A 19,367-nucleotide genomic window follows, 5' to 3' on the forward strand; every position below is an offset into this window, starting at 1 on the left:
TACTCGTCAATTCTGGCTAAAGTTTATCCCACCATAGTTCCTTTAAATATTCACGTCTACCTCCCTCGTCATACAAACACATACAGGCAGAGACAACATCAAAAGATAGAGAGGAAACCTGTCCTCCACTGCTCCTCCTTGTCATCAAATCTCAACATTAATGTTGTCTTCGCCATCTTCCTCCTCGTACGTTCACTGACCACATCTTACTTTGCCCTAGCCGGGAGCTCGCCGCAAGACTGGCTGGATGCTCACAACAAGGCTCGAGCCGAAGTGGGCGTGCCGCCGATGACGTGGGACGACCACGGTGGCAGCCTACGCTCAGAGCTATGCCAACAAGAGGTTGGCGGACTGCGCACTGGAGCACTCCGGGGGACCCTACGGCGAGAATCTAGCTGAGAATTACGGGGACATGGACGGCACCCGACGCCGTCAACTTCTGGCTGTCGGAGAAGCCCGATACGACTATGATTCCAACAAGTGTGTAAACGCGGTGAGTGTGGACACTATACGCAGGTCGTTTGGCACGATTCGTTCGTCTGGGTGTGCTAAAGGCTAAGTGTAATAATCAATGGATGTTGTGATTTGTAGCTATGATCCACCTGGCAACATTGAAGGCCAGCGACCATATATAAGGCATGATTAATTCCTATTATTTCCAAATACATTCAGATATCTTTCTATTATGTATGTTAATTAATCATATTGAAGGATCTTGAATTGCCGTCGCTGATGGAACTGGAATAATGAATGATATATATGTGTGTGTATGTACATGTGTGTGTTTTAGGTTGCCTAAAAACGATTTGAGAAGGTTCTAGATATGAAAAAAAAATAATTGAGCTAATAAATAACATATGATATAATACATAACAAAAAAAAAGGACCTGTAAACTCCAGCTTGATGTTAATTATTTGTCCATTTGTGCTCTCCCTCCATTTTTGGGAAGGGCTGCTTCACATTTTAAACAACTGGTATTAGTCGACTTAAGACAACGAGAGAAGTTCAGATTAAATTAAAATTAAATTTAATAATTAATATATATAAAAAGAACAATTCATAAATTTTAACATGAAATTTTTAGTTAACATATGGTGTTTTTCTTTACTCTTACCCATTTATTCTCACTCTTAAGAAGTCACTTAATATTATGAGACTCATTTTCCATTATATATAGGCAAATTTAATTTTTAATTTTCATTCCAATATTAATCTCTTTTTTATAAGAATATTAATCTCTTAATTGCAAAGTCAATTACCTTTTCAGCTTTAATTTCATAGGAATTTTATTTCAAAGTTCTTTAAATTAGTGAAGAATAGGAAGAAGTGATCTTCCACACAAATTTTGTCGACTTGTTACGACAAATTAAGAGACTAATAATAATCTGCCCAAAAAAGGAGACCAAAGAATAGAAGATGACCAACCAGGTGTTCAAATCTTTCTTCCTATATCTATTAATGGCCTCCATACTTGTTCGCATAAATACCCCAACACATTGATCACCACATCGATCCCTATTACTTAGCTTACCAAACAACACAACAAAAGACAAACAAATTAAAAACAAGAAGAGATGAGATCCGCATCATCGTCATCGAACATAAACAATGTTCTCGCCATCTTCGCCGTCGTGTGTTTACTCACGACGTCGTTCGCTGTCGCAGCCCACGGCCAGGCTGAAGTACATGCCTACACTCAGAATTACTTTTTTAACCATATCTCTTTTTTTTTTTTTTCAGTTATCAACAAAAAGTCCCGAGTTTTATTTTGATCAATAAAAAATTCACATTTTCGATGTTATCGTAACCAAATATCAATTTATTGACCAGGATCAACAGGACCCGCCACAAGAACAAAAGCCAGCCAAGGCTCCTGGATCTGGCGTAAGTTTCTTCATAATTTTTTCTTCTTTTTTCCCTTTGGACAACAATATGATTTTTTTATTTTTTATATATATATATATAAACTATGGGGTTATGGTAAAGGTACATTTTTACTCTTAAAGTATCCTCTAAGGCACCCCAATATCTTAAACTATTAGTTAGAATAATTTTGCCCTTAAGGTAATTAAAACGGAACATTTTTGTCCTTGCTATCAAATTTTTAACATTGGCCATTAGAAATATTAACAAGAGCTCCAACATTAACCGTTAGGGAATTTAACAAGAAGGGCAAAAATATTTCATTTTAATTACTTTAAGGATGAAATTGCTCAAACCAATAATCATGGACATTAGGTGCTCTTTGGATAATAGTTCAGAAGTAAAAATAGATCTTTACCTTATAATTTATACTCTAGGGCTTCTATGAGAAACCCTAATTAACGTTGTCATCACTATCAGAGCACTCCTAAGGCGTGGCTGGACGCACACAACGAGGCCCGGGCCGAGGTGGGCGTGCCACCGTTGGTGTGGAATGAGAGCCTGGTGGAATACGCTCAGAAATATGCGGATTCGAGGTACGAGAAGTGCGAGTTCGAGCACTCGATGGGGCCATACGGCGAGAACTTGGCGATGAATTACGAGGAAATGGAAGGGTCGGATGCTGTCAAGTTCTGGTGCACTGAGAAGGCGGACTACGACCACGCCACCAACACTTGCCGGACCGGTGAGTGGGAGTGTGGACACTACACGCAAGTGGTGGCTCGCAAGACCATATCTGTTGGGTGTGCCAAGGCTAAGTGCAGGAACAATTGGATGTTCGTGATTTGTAGCTATTACCCTGTGGGTAACATTGAAGGAGAAAAGCCTTACTGATCATACGTGTATTTCTTAAACAAGCTTAATTATGCTTCTTTCTGAAGCTGTGCTTCGTAAATAAAAAGAAGACAGCTCGAGAGTGCGCACGCTTGTAAAATAATAACGTAACCAGGATCGTGTGTTGGATTAGTTTGTCTTTATTTTCATCAACAATTCATTTATATATGCCGTGTCCGTTATTAGACTTTTATAATTGTCAGTGTGTGTGTGTGTGTATTGATCTAACTACTGGCTTCCTAGCTACATCTAACTAGTTCAAGTTCAAACTATATGAAGTCATTAAGACTTTTTTAAGGCACAATTAGTATATTTTGCCCACGACATCTACTCCAATCCTTATATAAGTTAAGAAAATTCGTACTTATTAAGAAATGTTAGTTATAATTTTAAAATTGTAAAAAAAAATATATGTTGTAACTTTTCAATTTTACCCTCCTTAATGACTATAATAAATTATTGTTTAGAAATTCAAATGACAATAAATAAATAATGGATAACATTGAAAAAAAAACATTAATTGCTCTAACATCATCTTATATTTAGGATTAATTAAAAAATTTTCCCATAAACTTCATCTTATATTAAAAAAGTGAAGGGAATATCATCTAAATCTTTTTTGAAGTAGATATACCTTCTCAACTAACAGATTGAGACATACGCATGATATGGGATTTGCAACCCCTACCACAGAAATGCCTGCTACTCACACCTCGCTGAGTTAGTTCATTTACGAAAAGATAAAACAAGCATATGAGGTATGCAATAATGGATATATATATATATATATAAGATAAAAAAAAACTAAATGGTATCCTAAGCACATGCATTGTCAAATATCTCGAAGTTAATCAGCGTGTATAAATACAACACTAATTTTTTTTTTTTTTTTTGTGGAGGCACAAGCATGGGTCCGTGATTAATTAAAGTCGTAAACTATGCAATATAATTTAGGGTACGTCTAAATTAAAAGGTCAAAGTACATACAAATTCCATCTGATAAAACTATTTTAGAATTGCTTTTATTAAAAATATTTTTTACTCCACATTTTTTTAGATGGACTTTTAAAAAATATTTTAATAATAACCAAAAAATATTTGGTAAAGAATCTGTCAAAAAATACTTTTGAAAAATCTTAAAATTAGCCCAAAACAAACAGAGGCTTAATCTTCAAATTAAACTCTATGCTATACTAATGAGAAAATATTTATAATTTGTTACATATTAACTTTATTCTTTGAATTATTCGACAATTGACAATTGAATTTGAGATAAGATCTGCGTGATGATGGATTATAAACTGAAAATAAAGCAAGACCACTGATCCCAGGCATCCAATAAAGCTGCCGGCGACTTTAGAGTTTGTAGCTTAATTGATCTTATCATCTAGTGTTTGGTTTATGCATGACCCACCACTTTTTTTTTTTGGTACAAAAATTCAATTTTCATCCTATTCAATAAATTTTGAGTTTTCTTCTCATCCGATCATAAAAAGTCAACTGTTACTGTGCTGCTTAGATATGACCATAAAAACGTAACAATAGTTAACATGCATATAAACTCTATTAATTTTATGCTGACTGGTTAAAATTATAATGAGTTATATAAAAAGAATGAGTAGGAGGCCCAAAAAAAAAAGACTAGTAGGATATTAAATCATAGCAATCCATTAATATGCACTAATGGATGAAGTTTAAAAAGAAGAAGAAGACGACACAACAATTAGGGCAAACATACAGAAAATTCAGTGGTCATTTGATTCATATAACATCTAACTTGTTATAATTTTACCCAATCAACAATAGAATTAACAAACTTATGTATACATTAGCAGATTTAATTTTGTCAATAATGATAGGAACTAATGTTGCAGATTAATGGAATTTAAAGGACTTCGAGGGCGGAAAAAAAGCATAACAACTAATACAAAAATACATTAACAGTACGTACATCGACCAACGCTTATATTTTTCCTACTTAATATTCTGGGAATAAACAAAAGAAAGTGACATGTATTATGAATTAGGGTTAATTAATTGAATAAGGACAATTCAATTAAGAATGCATGGTTAAAATTGACATTTAAATAATGTGGCGGCTGAAAGAGAAGAAAAAAGTCATTGGAGACAAACAAAGAAATTGCTTAACTAACTGGCACGGATAAAACGCTATCTATTTCAAATTAAGAGTCATGAAATATTTATTGAAATAGTATATCTAAATCGTTAAATGTATCTCTAAAACTTAATAAATGCTTTCTAAAATTATTAAAATAAATAAGAGTATATCATTAAAAATATTTTTTTTAAAAAAATACTGTTTTGAACTTTTTAAAAGACACATGAATTGAAATATAAATTTTCTAATGTGTTTTAAAAACACATAAGTTTTTGTCAAGTTCATTGACTTTTCTGAAAGAAGAAATGGATATACTCCGACATGGTTAATGATGACTTCGGCGCCCTTGGTCTCAATTAGGGTGTGAAAGATAGAGAAAACAACATTAGAATTAAATGTACGAGCGCTACTAGAGGAACAGCGATAGAAAGGAAAGTAATTTTAATTTTTTTTTTGTTGGCAAATTAATGAACTAAACAATTTTTTACTCCTCTCCAAATATATTTTGTCTGTTTAAGATTATAAGATATTTTTAATTGAATTATATATTTTTAATACATTAGTTAATTTTTTAAAAAAATAAAATTACAATCTTTTCATATTTATTACCATTAATAGGGTGTTTCAATTAAAAAAATTAAAAAAATAATCATTTAGTTCTTCAACTTTTAATTCAATTATGATTTAGTCCTTCAAGTTTAACTCATGACAATTCAGTCATTCAAGTCATATTTTGAGCAAGACAATTCAGCTTTCCCTATCATCTTCACGGCCACTACTCTCCACTTCATGCCAAGCGTTGTACCATCTTCCTCGTCAATCATTCCTGCTTCGATCAAGCCCCCCGTCATGATTATAAACAAATACAAATTCAGTCCGTGTTTGAAGAAGAGGAAAAAGAATGGAAGGTTGGGGTTTCTCCGTCGAAGGATCTGATGGCTGTAGTAGGAGATCATATCCCCCATTACTGGAGAATCATATGCCAATTATTGTTCATGTTGGTGTTAGTATCTGATATCTTAAATCATGTTTAGATTCCTAGAAATTTCATTAAGAAAAACAAGAAAAGGAGGAGGAGGAATGATGCATATCAATGAAGCAGAATTGTTACTAAAAAATATAATGAATCTGAACCAAAAATCAAGGATTAGAAACCAAGAAACAGAAACAGAAACAGTCAATTTCCCAGCAAGTAATCCAAGCCAGCAGCAGAAAAAAAAATACAAAACATGCAGCAAGAAAACTAGCAATAATAGTCACACATATAGGGGGGGGAATTATTTTTTTAATTAAAAAATGACTCAGCTCGACGGTGAAGATATATCTAACAATGTTGACAAGGAAGGAGATGATCCTATGAACGGTACCAATCTTCGGAATCAAGAAAGGGAGATGAGATGAGAATAACAACTTCATGCCGCTGAGGGAGACGCCGAGAGTCAAAGTGATGCTGTCATCCACGGTTACTTTCGCAATTTGCTTCTCTTCTTCGATCCTCGTTTGTATTTTCAGATGTCATTTTTCATTTAATTTTGTAAATCTGAGGTGGTGCTGATATGGTGCCACATAAGCAACAATTCACAGAGTTAATCCCATCAGTACAGTGATACATAAGCAAGGTTTACTTTGATTCATTAACTGGAAGGATGAAATTGTATTCAAGTTGTCATTTTATTTTGTGAAGTTGTTATTTTTCTTTATCCAGTTGTCATTTTCTTTTACCCAACTGTAAATGTATAGTATTTGAAACTTTGAAGTATTTTGTATATTTTAAAACTTTTTGGTAATTAAATTTAAGATTAAATGGCAAAAATGTCCTGAAATTTTTACTTTAGGAGTGCCCAGCATTCTAAACTTTTCTTTTAAAGCATTTTTGTCTTAGAATTTTAAAAAAGAGAACATTTTTGTCCACTATTAAATATGGGGAACGTTGACTTTAATTGAAGTTTGAATAAAGTCTTTTACAATTTTTCCTTCCTTCGTTTACGCATTTTTCATCCTTTGTTTTCATTCATTGAAAGAAGAAAAGCTAAAAAATTCACTAAAGAACAAAACGGGAGACTAGACACAGAAGAAAGGAAAAAAAAAATATAAAAATATCATTGGTCAATGTTTTTGATTTTTAACGGTGGGGCTAAAGTACTCTTTTATTGAAACTTTCAGAGTAAAAACGCTTCAAAAAAAATTTTAGAATTTCAAGCACCTTTGTATAAAAAGCTCCGGACATTTTATGCCCTTTAACCCGTAAATTTATTTTGTGGGATTTAGGCGTCATTTTTCCAATTTTTTTCTCACGTGCAACCAAACCAGACTGACGCCGCCTGACCCATGAACTATTCACTCAGGGAGTAATCAGCCGCCGAGCTGAAATTTTTAATTTCACGGTCAACCTGGTCAGCCAAATAGGTCAGGCCCACACTGTACTCTTTTGAAATAAACATGGCAATGCTAAATAATCTATATATACATACATCCCATCTTCTTCCATCTTCACCAATACCTACTCAGTCCTCACAAGTCACAATGGGACGTAACTCTATCACTATCCCGGCCTCATTTCTCGTGATCGTCGTCGTCGTCTTAGCCATCTCACAAGTCTCCGACGCTCAAGACTCGCAGCAGGACTTCCTCAACGGCCACAACGCAGCCCGCCGCCAGGTCCGGGTTGGACCCCTTGTATGGGACGAAAGGCTAGCTTCGTACGCTCGCAACTACCTGAACAAGCTGAAGAGAAGCTGCCGGATGGTCCACTCAGGCGGCCCGTACGGTGAGAACCTGGCTTGGGGAAAACCGGACCTGACCGGCAAGGCGGCTGTGAACATGTGGGTGGCAGAGAAGCGATTCTATGACTATAACTCGAACAAGTGCGTCGGAGGAGTGTGTGGGCACTACACTCAGGTGGTGTGGCGTAACTCGGTTCGAGTCGGTTGTGCTAAGGTCAAGTGCGATAACAATGGTGGGACTCTGATCAGTTGCAACTATAACCCTCCTGGTAACGTTATTGGTCAGCGTCCTTACGATAATCCTCTGTTCCAGGTTCCACTCAGCTTCGCAAAACATGATGATTAAGTGGGACGACGTTGCTGGCTCGATTGTATATGTGAATTGAAAAATTGTGTTTAAGAAGCCCACGTTCGTCGTGTGCTTTTTTGGTGTTGATCACAAATGAAATAAAAAAAAAAATAGAGCTTGATGGTGTGTGTTTTCTATACTTTTCATGAGTCTATGAGACTTTGATGAATCTCCCTTCTCTATTTCTATTTATAAGAATCTGTTTTAGGTAGTACATATTTGGGAGAATGACAAATATGGACGTTATAAGGATATTAGCGTCAAATTAAGATTTTTCAACATTTATGTTCTCAAATTTTAGTGATCCTTTTACCATGTTTAATACTGAAGTTTTTGATTTGGCATTAATATATTTATAAGATCCTTACTTATCATTTTTCTTATATAATTTTCTCTTTTTATATACAAGAGTCTCTTCGGAGTTTTAGGAAAAAAAGATTATGATAAGTTTTTAGGTATATATACTTATTGAAGGAGTGAGAAATAAAAAGAAGCAGACCTTTTTTTTTGAACCAAAAAAGAGAGAACAAAGCCAACTTTAATTGCTAAGTAACTCGGTCAAATTTGAAAGGCATTTAATTTTCAAACCAAATTTAAGATATAAAGGGTTTTGGCTTTATAAAATTGAGGAATTAAATTAAGGGTAAAATTGAAAAGAATAACCAAATTTTGGGCTTAGGTGATAAAAGATATAAGATACTACTTTCAACCATATTTTACATACTAATAACAAGAGTTTGTTTTCTTATCTTCATGAAAAAATGACATATCTTTAGCTTTTTTCCTTTAATCGTGTTATGAAGAGTGATAAGAAGTTTTTAATAAGGTGATTATATTTCTCATGCTCATATTAATTAATAAAAGAATAAATTTGAAAAATAATGTTGAATACTAAATGTCCTAAATTTTGAATCAAGTTTAGCTGAAAATATCTTGTAATTTGGACTGGAGGGACTATACTCCACTACTCCCTATAATCTATCCTAATTATATGGCAAAGAGCTTATTTTGTTTCATGATGTTTCATGAAAATTGGGTTTTTTTTAATTAAATACTTTGTTATGGAAATTAATTTTAATGGAGGATAAAATTAAAAAGTCATATATTTTCCTATAAGTTGAAGGATATTACTAACTATCATTTCTTAAAGTTAATTTAATTTTCCATAATATATATATATATAATTATTAGGACATGAAAAAGTATATATACTTAGTACTTATTCATATATACATTTTGACAACAAGAAATTACAAGTTAAACAGAAAATTATCTTAAATTTGTTTCATAAAGAAAGTGACCTTTGTTATTACTTAGAGTTAATTAATTGAATAAGGACAAAATCAATTAAGAATGCATGGTTATTATACTTAATAATAACAGGAATTTAAATAATGTGGCGGCTGAAAGAAGACGCAGCCTTTGGAGAACTTTTCTAAATTAGCTCTAGTTGGTCACTTGGTCATCATGTGTAAAGTTCCGTGGCCAATTGAGCTTTTACTATCAAAGTCATCGGATTGGATTTCATATATGTCTACTTAGACATTTTTTCAATGGACAAATTAATTTTTTAGTCCTCCAACTTTTAAGTCACTTGTAACTCAGTCCCTCAACTATAACTCATATATGACTCAGTTCCTCAACTTTTGAATCACTTATAAATTAGTTCCTTAATCTTTGTTAATTTTCTTTTTCATGTTAGCTTATATCTCACATTAATGAATAAGAAAAGGGTATTTTAAAATAATATATGAGCATTTTTTTATCCCTCTTATTTGATAAAATTTTTTTAAAAAAAATTAAAAAATAAGGACCGAGTTATAGGTAAATTAAAAATTGAAGGATTGAGTTGAAGCGAATTATAGTTAAGGGATTGAGTTGCAATGAGTTATAGTTGAGAGATTGAGTCACAGCGAGTCATAGTTGAAGGATTGAGTTACAAGTGAGTTAAAAGTTAAAGGATTAAAAGATTAATTTTTTCTTTCATAATTTTGGTAAAACATGCGGTGAAGTGATTTACAAATAGAATTAAAATTTAGAAAAGTGATTATATCAATTATTATTGAAGTAGTTAAAATTTCTTAAAAAATGTGATTATAAATTATAATTGTACATGTTATTATATTGCAAAGTATCCAAATTAAAAGAATTGAAAGAGGTTACAATATTTTAAATTTAGACTCCGATTTAGAAATCATATTTTTTTTATTGTATATAGTTATTCCTATTGAAGGCAATGATATTTATTCATTATATATATATATATATATGAAAATTAAAATTAAAATAGGTATATTCCTATGGTGTATAGTTATTTCAAAGCTCGGCCAGCAAAATTAAAATTGATACATATGAAAATCAATATACTTCTGGTGGCCTTGTGCAAATCGATGATCTGATAGATTAATAAGAGGGCTATAATCACATGTATGCAACAACTAGAGGAAAACATTTCGTCTTAAATTTGGTCAGTCGAATTTCGATGACATATTAAACAGTTCAGGAAATATATTATTCCTCAATTTAAAATTAATAAATGTATGGATGCTCATCAATAAGTGCGCCATGAAAAATCTCTTTCATTTTCAATAAGATCGATAACGTGCTTACGTGTATATATCAATACATATATATATATATATAGGTTGCCATGATATTGTTATAATTGAAAAAAAATTAATTAAGAGTACTATTATACACTAATTATTGCAAGTAAAACATTGTGCCAAAAAAAAAATTATATGCAAAGAAGAAATTTGTATGTAAGTACATTAATAACGATATTTCTGTGGAGTAGGAATTGGGACACAAGTCGCTGTTAGAGAAAACTAAAACCCTATCCAGAAGAAAAAAAGAAAGAACGGAACTCTCTTCATGACGTGCGTATTAACTTGCGGGTATGCATAACCTTCACATATTGTACTATTTAACTATTTATAGTAAATCAGATTCAACAACTTTGAAAATAACGTCGCTCTTATATATATAAAAGGAAAATTAATCTGCAGGCTATTCTAATTTTTCTCTATTTTAAATTAGCTCCTTATAGTTTATTTTATTTTAATTAAGTCCTCTTGTTTTAATTTTAAATTAATTAAATAATTTTTATAACTCCAAATTTATATAATTGGGTTATATTTTTTCAATAACTTTTTTATGTATAGAATTTTCATAAAAATTAAAAAATTATAAATAATGTATTGAATCACATTTTATTTTTTACTTTTTCAGCTAAAAGTATTAAATCAATTTTTCTATAAATTTTAAAAGGATTTTTGTTTATAAAATTTAATCATTTGTTAATAATCATAACCTTCAGAGACTAATATATTTAATTGATCAAACTATAAGAACTTGATTAAAATAAAATAAATTTAATTATAGAAACCTAATTAAAATTGATGAAAATTAGAAAGACCTGCAAATTAATTTTTTTTCATATAAAATTCTTGAATTAGTTTTCATGCAGAGACTACAATCTAAAAACAGGCATGCTCGTTATATATAGCATGGCATCAATCGACAAGCGATGAACCCTTCTATTTTTGTTTTTATTCATGATATTTTTATTTTTTTGCGTATAAAATAACTGTCATTTTATAGTTTTGTTTTTTTTTGTCAACAAATATCTTTTATTTTAAGTTTTAGTAAAGTAGAGTATTAATTAAGACTATTTAACATTTCATTAACAAAAAAGATGTAATACATTATAAGTTGTTATCGTTAAATTTCTAGTGCAATGAAATCTAAGTTATTTAATTTTTAATATTTCTACACTTTTAAATAACAAATTGTACATTGAAATAACAAGTTGGGTAACTTACCGGAAACTCCTTGGAGGTTTTGGCAGAAAAAGAAAAAAAGAATCCTTGGAAGCGTTTGATTATTATAAATTAAATACCAAGTGGCTAAACAAATTACAATTATTATCTCTCCCTTTTTTTTTTGGTTTTATTTTTTTAAATCTCCCACTTGTACCGTGGAACGTGCTGCGTGCACCAAACTGAAGCCGCCTGGCCCATTAACTACCACGCGCTATTTAAATCCTACTATTTCAATTTTTTTTTTAAACTAGAATCATGTTTCATTTGTGTGTGCGTGTGTGTGTATCCTTAATATAAAATGAAGTTAATAAACTTTGCACTGATTAAGAAATATTAGTTATAACTTTAAAATTATAAAAGATTTAAAAAATTTATAAATTTATTCTTTTTATGATTAATAACTATATGTAATAAATTATTGTTTATGAATTTAAATAAAAATAAATAAATAAAGAGTAAAGTTGGAAAAAATATAAATTAGACTAATTTCGTCTTATATTTAGAATCAAAGAAACTTTCAAAATACATTTTATATTAAGGAGTGGAGAGAGTATTCTTGAAACTTTACGACACTTAATTATGACTAATTTTATAATAAATCTAAGTATATTTTTAAATAAATAAAAATATATATAAGTAGTTTATTTAAAATTAAATATGGCATATGCATTGCTAATAAAACAGATATCTAATATTTATTTTACATAGCTATCTAATGAAATCATAATTAAATATTGTCAAACTTAATTAAAGATAACTTTTTTGAAAAATTCGAAATCTCATGTTTAAGCAATCATATACCTTCATCGATTACGCTGGCTTTGCTAACATAACATCCATATATACACGTCCCATCTCCTTCCATATTCACAAGCGCCAATACTTCCTTAGTCACAATGGGACGTACTATCCCAACCTCTCTTCTTCTCCTCGTCGTCTTAGCCATCCCACAAATCTCGGTCGTCGACGCTCAAGATTCACCCCAAGACTTCGTCAACGCGCACAACGCCGCCCGCCGCCAGGTCGGCGTCGGACCCATCTCATGGGACAACAGGGTAGCCTCCTACGCTCGCAACTACCTGAGCCAGTTCCGAAACAGTTGCCAGATGGTTCACTCCGGCGGTCCCTACGGCGAGAATCTCGCCTGGGGCTACCCCGACCTCACCGGCACCGCCGCCGTCAAGATGTGGGTGGATGAGCGGCCGTTCTATGATTACAACTCCAACTCGTGCGTCGGAGGAGAGTGCCGACACTACACTCAGGTGGTGTGGCGCAACTCGGTTCGGGTCGGTTGTGCTAAGGTCAGGTGTGACAATAATGGTGGGACTCTTATCAGCTGCAACTATGACCCTCCGGGGAATTATATTGGTGAACGTCCATATGATAATCCTTTCTTCCAAGTCCCACTCAGCTTCAGAAAGAGTCTAAAAGAAGATTAAGTGGGACTAGCTTCTAGGGTTTATTATGCTTGTATACGTGTGTGGATAAGTGGAAGCTGGTCGTGAATATGGATGTGTTTCAGATGGTTATGTTTGGTTGTGTCATTGTGTACTTTGGTTTTGATCACTCAGGAAATAAAAAACAGAGCCTGATCGTGTTTGTTTAATTTCGATAAATTATACTCCTCCGTTCCCGTTACACTTCTCATCAAGATCGAGTGTCACAGTACATCTCATGTCATCGATAAATTATGCTCTTATGTTCTCGCTCATAAGACAATTTTAAATAAAATTATGTATACCAATGAAACTTTTTATATGTACTTTAAATTTTATAATTTTTTTAAAATAAAAATAAAAATAAAAATAGTTAAAAATATTCTTCATTGAATATAATTTTAGGGAAATATTAGTAAAGTATATTTAATAAAATTTTATTTTTATCAAATTCACAAATTGTATTATATTCAAAAACACCTAATCACCTCCAAAATTATCTTCCAAATGGCCAGGGGGAAGTAGCAATTTACCTGTTCAGAATTTCAGATGACTCCAAATTAAAACAATTTAATATATCTTCTATGATATTTATGGATGTTGGTTTAGTGAAAAAATGAGTTAAAACTTAAAAAAAAAATTGCATGCACGAGGAGGTGTGGAACGTTGAAAGAAAGTATTCCTATTGGTCAAAATTAGATACTTGTCCTTTTAATTTGACCACTTCTTCGATTATTTTGTTTACCATACGAGCGAAGTGTGTAGTGTCCAGAGAAATTTGCTTTTTAAACTTTCGTTGTAATAACTAATAAACTATAGATTTTACTCCCCTAGGCTTTATATGCTTTGGGAAACAAATGATAATAATTAAGCAATAAACAATTGATGATAAAGAGTTATTCTGTACTAGTTAAAATAGATATAAGTTGTATGCTCTTGTTATTTAAACAAGTAGTTAATGGTTTGAATCTTAGTTATTGTGTATGTAACAATTTAATTTGGAAAAGTCTACCTATTACTCTTAGTATCTCATATTAAAATATAAGAAAAATTAATCTTTTAGTCCTCCAACTTTTAATTCATTTGTAACTCAGTCCTTCAATTATGACTCGCTATAACTCAATCCTTCAACTATAACTCGCCTATAATTTAGTCCCTCAACTTTTGAATTACTTACAAATTAATCCCTAAATTTTTATTAATTTTTTTCATGTTAGCTTATATCTCACATCAATGAGCAAGAGAAGGTATTTTAGAATAATATATGAGCATTTTTTTATCCCTCTTATTTGATAAGAAATTTTTTTAAAAAAAATTAAAAAATAAAGACTGAATTATAGATGAATCAAAAGTTGAGAGATTGAGTCGTAACGAGTGATAGTTGTGGGACTGAGTCACAGCAAGTCATAGTTGAAGGGCTGAGTTATAAGTAAATTAAAAGTTAAAGGATTAAAAGATTAATTTTTTTTAAAATATATGTTATTAATGTTATATGTTCGTTGGGCTTTTCTGTTAGTCTGTTGTTGAATTAGTTACTTAAGTATAAAGGCCCACTTGTAATCACTCCATGCAAGTGCAATATTCGTAACAGACACGTTCAAGTTTTTCTGAATAGTACACGGTTATAATATTTCTCTCAGCTTTTGCGTTATCACAATAGGGATATTTTCTACTGTCAACGGATCTTACTTCTTATAATTATAAAAAATAATTATTTTGTATATATGGATTAATTATAACCTTCTGATTTGGACTTGACCCATTTAAAGTTATAGTTTCAATCACAATTCTCCCAAGTTATGTGATCGGTAGACAGATATTGCATGGTCATAAAACTTGGTCAATATTTCTTAGTAGCATAATAAGAGGCTCCAGCTCTTAAGACTTTGTGGCAAGTCACTATTGTGTTCAACAATTATGTGGAGTATAGACCATAAAAAAAAAAAATCACTAGCTCGATCGAGTAAGCTTGTACAATGTATAACAATCAAAATAATTAATTGCCTAAAGAGTATATAATCGTTCACCCTTGTTACCATTTTCAATAGTTCGTTTAAGAATGACTATTGTTAATAATATTTTTTTTACTGTGTTTATTATCATCGTTGTTTACTCAGTTTCTTGCTTTACAATTTGAGTTTTGTTCAAGTTAACAAGACAATGATCCTCGAACCTTAGCTCCCAACGGGTGTGTGTAAGACACAACATAATATTTATGGAGATTGGGGACGGGCATGTTGTAGTATTTAACTTTTTCATTCATTGAGGATCCATAGAATATGCCATAAGGTCATGCCTAAGGCCCAATCAGCAATGCCTCAGGTCCACACGCCAACACCTCAAGCCCATGCCACTAGATCATGGGATAACTTTCGTATCGGTTTTGGGAGAATCATTTTGATATTTCTCGCAACACACTTAAATATCATGCAGTTAAATATTACAGGATTTATTGACAATTTAAGATAGCAAAATTTGTGAGGAACTTATGTGTAATTCATTTTAATATTTTCTTATATGCTACGTATAGTTTATGTTTATAAATAATTTTTTAATAACTAAAATTGTCAATTAAATATTCATGGTTAAATTTATATCCATATAATAATATTTCCTTCCTATGTTCTAACCTAAAGTACGGTAATTACCAAAGAAATCATTCTAGTTATGATATGGCTTTTTTTAGTGAAGTAGCTCAGGCTTACGGTAGTTTTATGTGGGAAGTAAATTAATCGATAATAGACTTTACCAAAGATATATCTTGGGTTTCTTTATAATATTGTTGAGAATTAACTTGGTTGAGGTTCTTACAGACTTAAACTTGTATATACAGAATGAACACTCTAATTTGAACCACCCACATAATAGTACTATAAAAAAGGTTAAAGATATTATCATGCCTCACTGAACATATTTTTAGAAAAGAAAGTAAATCCATGATTTGGCTTACTCAAAGCTTAATAATAATCACTTTTAATTCGACCACGCTCACAATGCATTCTTCGAAGGTTCAGGCCGCCTAACGCTTTATCCAAACATACATGTAGACTCAATGTGTACAAAAGTCTCTCTAGGGACATCTAATAATAAAATTGGAACGAAACAGAAAAAATTAATACAATCCTTGCACAAGAATGATAAAAACAAATTGAAAAATGGAGATTGAATGTACGTCAATGTTTGGAAATGAGCTACGAGATATGTATATGCATTCATGCAATGAAAGAGGTGAAGATAGAAAGATTTTTAATTTATATTTTAAAAATAGGATAAAAGTGTAAATTTAATAATGAACTATTTTTTCAAAAACACTGAATAACATATACTATCAGATGGTATAAAATGAAACATCAACTATTTAAAACAGAGCACCTAGCACCTACCATTAAATTTGATCAAACGGACACTAATTTCTTTGTGGAACTAAGTCCCAACTCTAGTTTTGTTTTGAAAGACAAAGAGAAGTATAAAACAGCTCTAGCCATGAATAATGCTGTCCTTTCCATCGAGCCACGCAGCAGCAATATTACATTCAGAATACAAAAATTGGACCCAAAAAAAATCTTTCTATTTGTTTTTCTTTCTGCCAACGTCAAACTTTTTGGGAGAAACTACGTACGTATAAGTAAAATCTATGTACGTAGGTTGGTATCTTGCTTTAATGTAAATCGTAGTTTCTGTGAGAGATTCACGGCGACTTTTCGTCTGAGGAAGAAAGAGATATTGACATGGGCATATATAGTAATATTCCGAGAATTCTATGACAGAAGGTCTTGTCTTAATCTTGGAGAGAACGTTCATTTCACGATCCAAATTCCAACTCGAGCTTTCGGAGAAACCAATATGCATGTGATTTCCGGCCCCCCATTTGTGGGTATCAATTTCAACTATAGATCTTGATAGTTATATATGTACATATATATCCAATATTATTTTAAGCAGGTCTCATAGTTTATGACCCAAATAATAATAATAATAATAATAATAAATAATAATAATAATAATAATAATTGAAACAGGGTATTTTTTCCAATATCAGTTATTGGGATATAAGGTTTTTATATTGTGGTTATAACTAACCTAGCCTTTCGATATTTTTTCAACATTTTTTTTAAAAAATACATAAAGCTTTTGAAAAATAAATTATTAGTTAAAAATAATTCAATAATCGCATAAGTATATATCAATTTTATATATTTCTCAAAAACGAACAAAAGTAAGATTAAAAATTATATATATATATATATATATACATATAAACTAAATTCACTTTTCACCATTCATTATTGGTGTTATTATTAATTCCTTACCAATTTACAATATTAATGAATAAAATTTTACTGTTTATTATACATGCAAATATCATTTTTCTTCTTGATGAAATTTGGAAGGATATAAGAGTAAACTTAAAAAAAAATTATCAACTAATCAAGATTGAGTCTAGCATATAGAAAGAGTTTATACCTCACAATATGGTAAAAAGAAATTGAATATCTGCGAGGAGATGTAAGTAAAAGTCACCTGCCAAAGATCCGTAGTTTACACTAATAGACTAATGGTGTTGCAATTTCATGGATTTGAATCCGATGCCTGCCCCTGATATAGGCATTGAGTACTTGTTCTATTTAAATTGTTGAAATTTAGATAAATAATTTAATTAAATTTAGTTATTTATTAATTTTGAGTGAAATATAAATTTTAAAGTTGATATAAATTTTAACTGTTCAAATGATATAAGTACTCAATGTCTATATTAATTAAAGATAGGCACCGAATCTAAATCTCAATTTCATCATCATCTTCTTCGCCTATAATTCTCCGTGACCATAATTTTCTCCGAGGTTGAAACTTCCATGCATGTCCTTGTAAGCTTCCATGGAACGCGCTAGTTTTTGCGTTAACTTAGGTCGAGATGCATACGAAGGATCGGCATGGGCCACGCGTCAATATCTCATTCAATGACAAATTGACTAGTTAATTGTTCACATATTTTGTTGGTATGTGTGTGCGTGCATGTGTGCTGAAAAATCAAACACATCGTCTTCTTGAACATACGTTTGATGAAATCCAAGGCACACTACTAAATTTTCGGGGGGAAATGTTCTGAAGAAACTATTTGTTTCTATTTATCCGGCCTCTAGAAAGTTCATAATAATATTGATCACTATTTTCTCGATCAATTATATGATCTTATCTAAACTACGTTGCTAGAATTCATAAAGTCTAAAAAACATCAATTATTAAAATAAATTAAAGGCATATTAAATTTAAAAAAGGATTAATTTTAACATTTTAATTTGTTGCAACAGTATAAGTTCAAAGGAAAAACTCATTTCAAAAAAATTAATTTTTTTTTAACAAATATTTTACGTATAAACCACACTTATCTATCTCCAACGTGAGACTCATAATATAGTTACATTTACCCCTTCTGTGAGGTCAATTCTTAACCCTTATATGGTGTGTACTTAGTGAGGATACGTTTACTTTTTATAATATATTATAACACTCTTTAATTTTTGATGTTAGCACTTTTTAATTTAAAATTAATTAATTCTAGCATATCAATTGTATTTAGAGGAACTAATTTTGAAAGAGTAAAAACTATTTCTAATAAATTTTAATAGAATATATGGGATTTAGAATAATTTCGCATTGCCAATATTTTTCTATATATAGTCGCATCCTATCTTCCATCTTCACCAAAAACCTCCTCATATATCACTTACGGATGATTTTACTTTGGTTATTTCTTTTGCCCCCACACACATGCATTCATGCATGCATACATGTAGAGCTGAGAATAATGATCAGGTTTGATGGTTTGCTCATTTAACCATGTTTTTCTAAGGATTCGGTTTACAAAATCAAAATTTTTTGGGATAATTAGATTTATATGCCTTGCTCTATTAAACCTTGAAAAGACATGCTTGAGTTCAGGCGTTTTATTTAGATCTTTTTTCATTTTTTTCTAAAAAATAAAATATATTTAATTTTTAAATTAAATTTAGGCTTCAAAATATATGTTTATATTTTTAAATTAGAATTTATACTTCTTGTTTTTAATTTTTGAATATTATAATTTGTATTTTTAAAAAATGTAATATTATAATATAAAAAATAAATTTTCAAAAATATAAAAAATTGAAAATAAAAAT

General features: G+C 31.2%; 3 protein-coding genes and 1 pseudogene across 3 annotated transcripts; all 4 read left to right on the forward strand.

Annotated features, from left to right (window-relative positions):
- Positions 1–646, forward strand: part of LOC129305377 (pathogenesis-related protein 1A-like) — a 4,346-nt pseudogene extending 3,700 nt beyond the window's left edge.
- Positions 647–1,528: 882 nt separating this feature from the next.
- Positions 1,529–2,947, forward strand: LOC129304827 (pathogenesis-related protein 1-like). Its single transcript, XM_054944638.1, has 3 exons — positions 1,529–1,683; positions 1,832–1,885; positions 2,345–2,947. The coding sequence occupies exons 1-3, from the start codon at positions 1,576–1,578 to the stop codon at positions 2,756–2,758; spliced, it is 576 nt and encodes a 191-aa protein (XP_054800613.1). The 5' UTR covers positions 1,529–1,575; the 3' UTR covers positions 2,759–2,947.
- Positions 2,948–7,357: 4,410 nt separating this feature from the next.
- Positions 7,358–8,088, forward strand: LOC129306707 (pathogenesis-related protein 1-like). Its single transcript, XM_054947419.1, has one exon. It carries the CDS (start codon positions 7,401–7,403, stop codon positions 7,944–7,946), a length of 546 nt encoding a protein of 181 aa, XP_054803394.1. The 5' UTR covers positions 7,358–7,400; the 3' UTR covers positions 7,947–8,088.
- A 4,540-nt stretch (positions 8,089–12,628) lies between these two features.
- On the forward strand, positions 12,629–13,379 carry LOC129305091 (pathogenesis-related protein 1-like). The gene has a single exon (XM_054945010.1). The coding sequence runs from the start codon at positions 12,670–12,672 to the stop codon at positions 13,210–13,212; it is 543 nt and encodes a 180-aa protein (XP_054800985.1). The 5' UTR covers positions 12,629–12,669; the 3' UTR covers positions 13,213–13,379.
- The last annotated feature ends 5,988 nt before the right edge of the window (positions 13,380–19,367 follow it).

This window comes from Prosopis cineraria, unplaced genomic scaffold (genome assembly GCF_029017545.1).
Source record: "Prosopis cineraria cultivar Desert tree isolate PC_DT_omini unplaced genomic scaffold, ASM2901754v1 PC3, whole genome shotgun sequence".
Classification (NCBI taxonomy): Eukaryota; Viridiplantae; Streptophyta; class Magnoliopsida; order Fabales; family Fabaceae; genus Prosopis; species Prosopis cineraria.

Bases quoted from the DNA above. Each gene is read 5' to 3' on its own strand.
- LOC129306707 (XM_054947419.1), top strand. From the start codon at position 7,401: ATGGGACGTAACTCTATCACTATCCCGGCCTCATTTCTCGTGATCGTC.
- LOC129305091 (XM_054945010.1), top strand. From the start codon at position 12,670: ATGGGACGTACTATCCCAACCTCTCTTCTTCTCCTCGTCGTCTTAGCC.
- LOC129304827 (XM_054944638.1), top strand. From the start codon at position 1,576: ATGAGATCCGCATCATCGTCATCGAACATAAACAATGTTCTCGCCATC. The intron at 1,684-1,831 runs GTACATGCCTAC...TTTATTGACCAG, and splicing joins CAGCCCACGGCCAGGCTGAA to GATCAACAGGACCCGCCACA. The intron at 1,886-2,344 runs GTAAGTTTCTTC...CATCACTATCAG, and splicing joins CCAAGGCTCCTGGATCTGGC to AGCACTCCTAAGGCGTGGCT.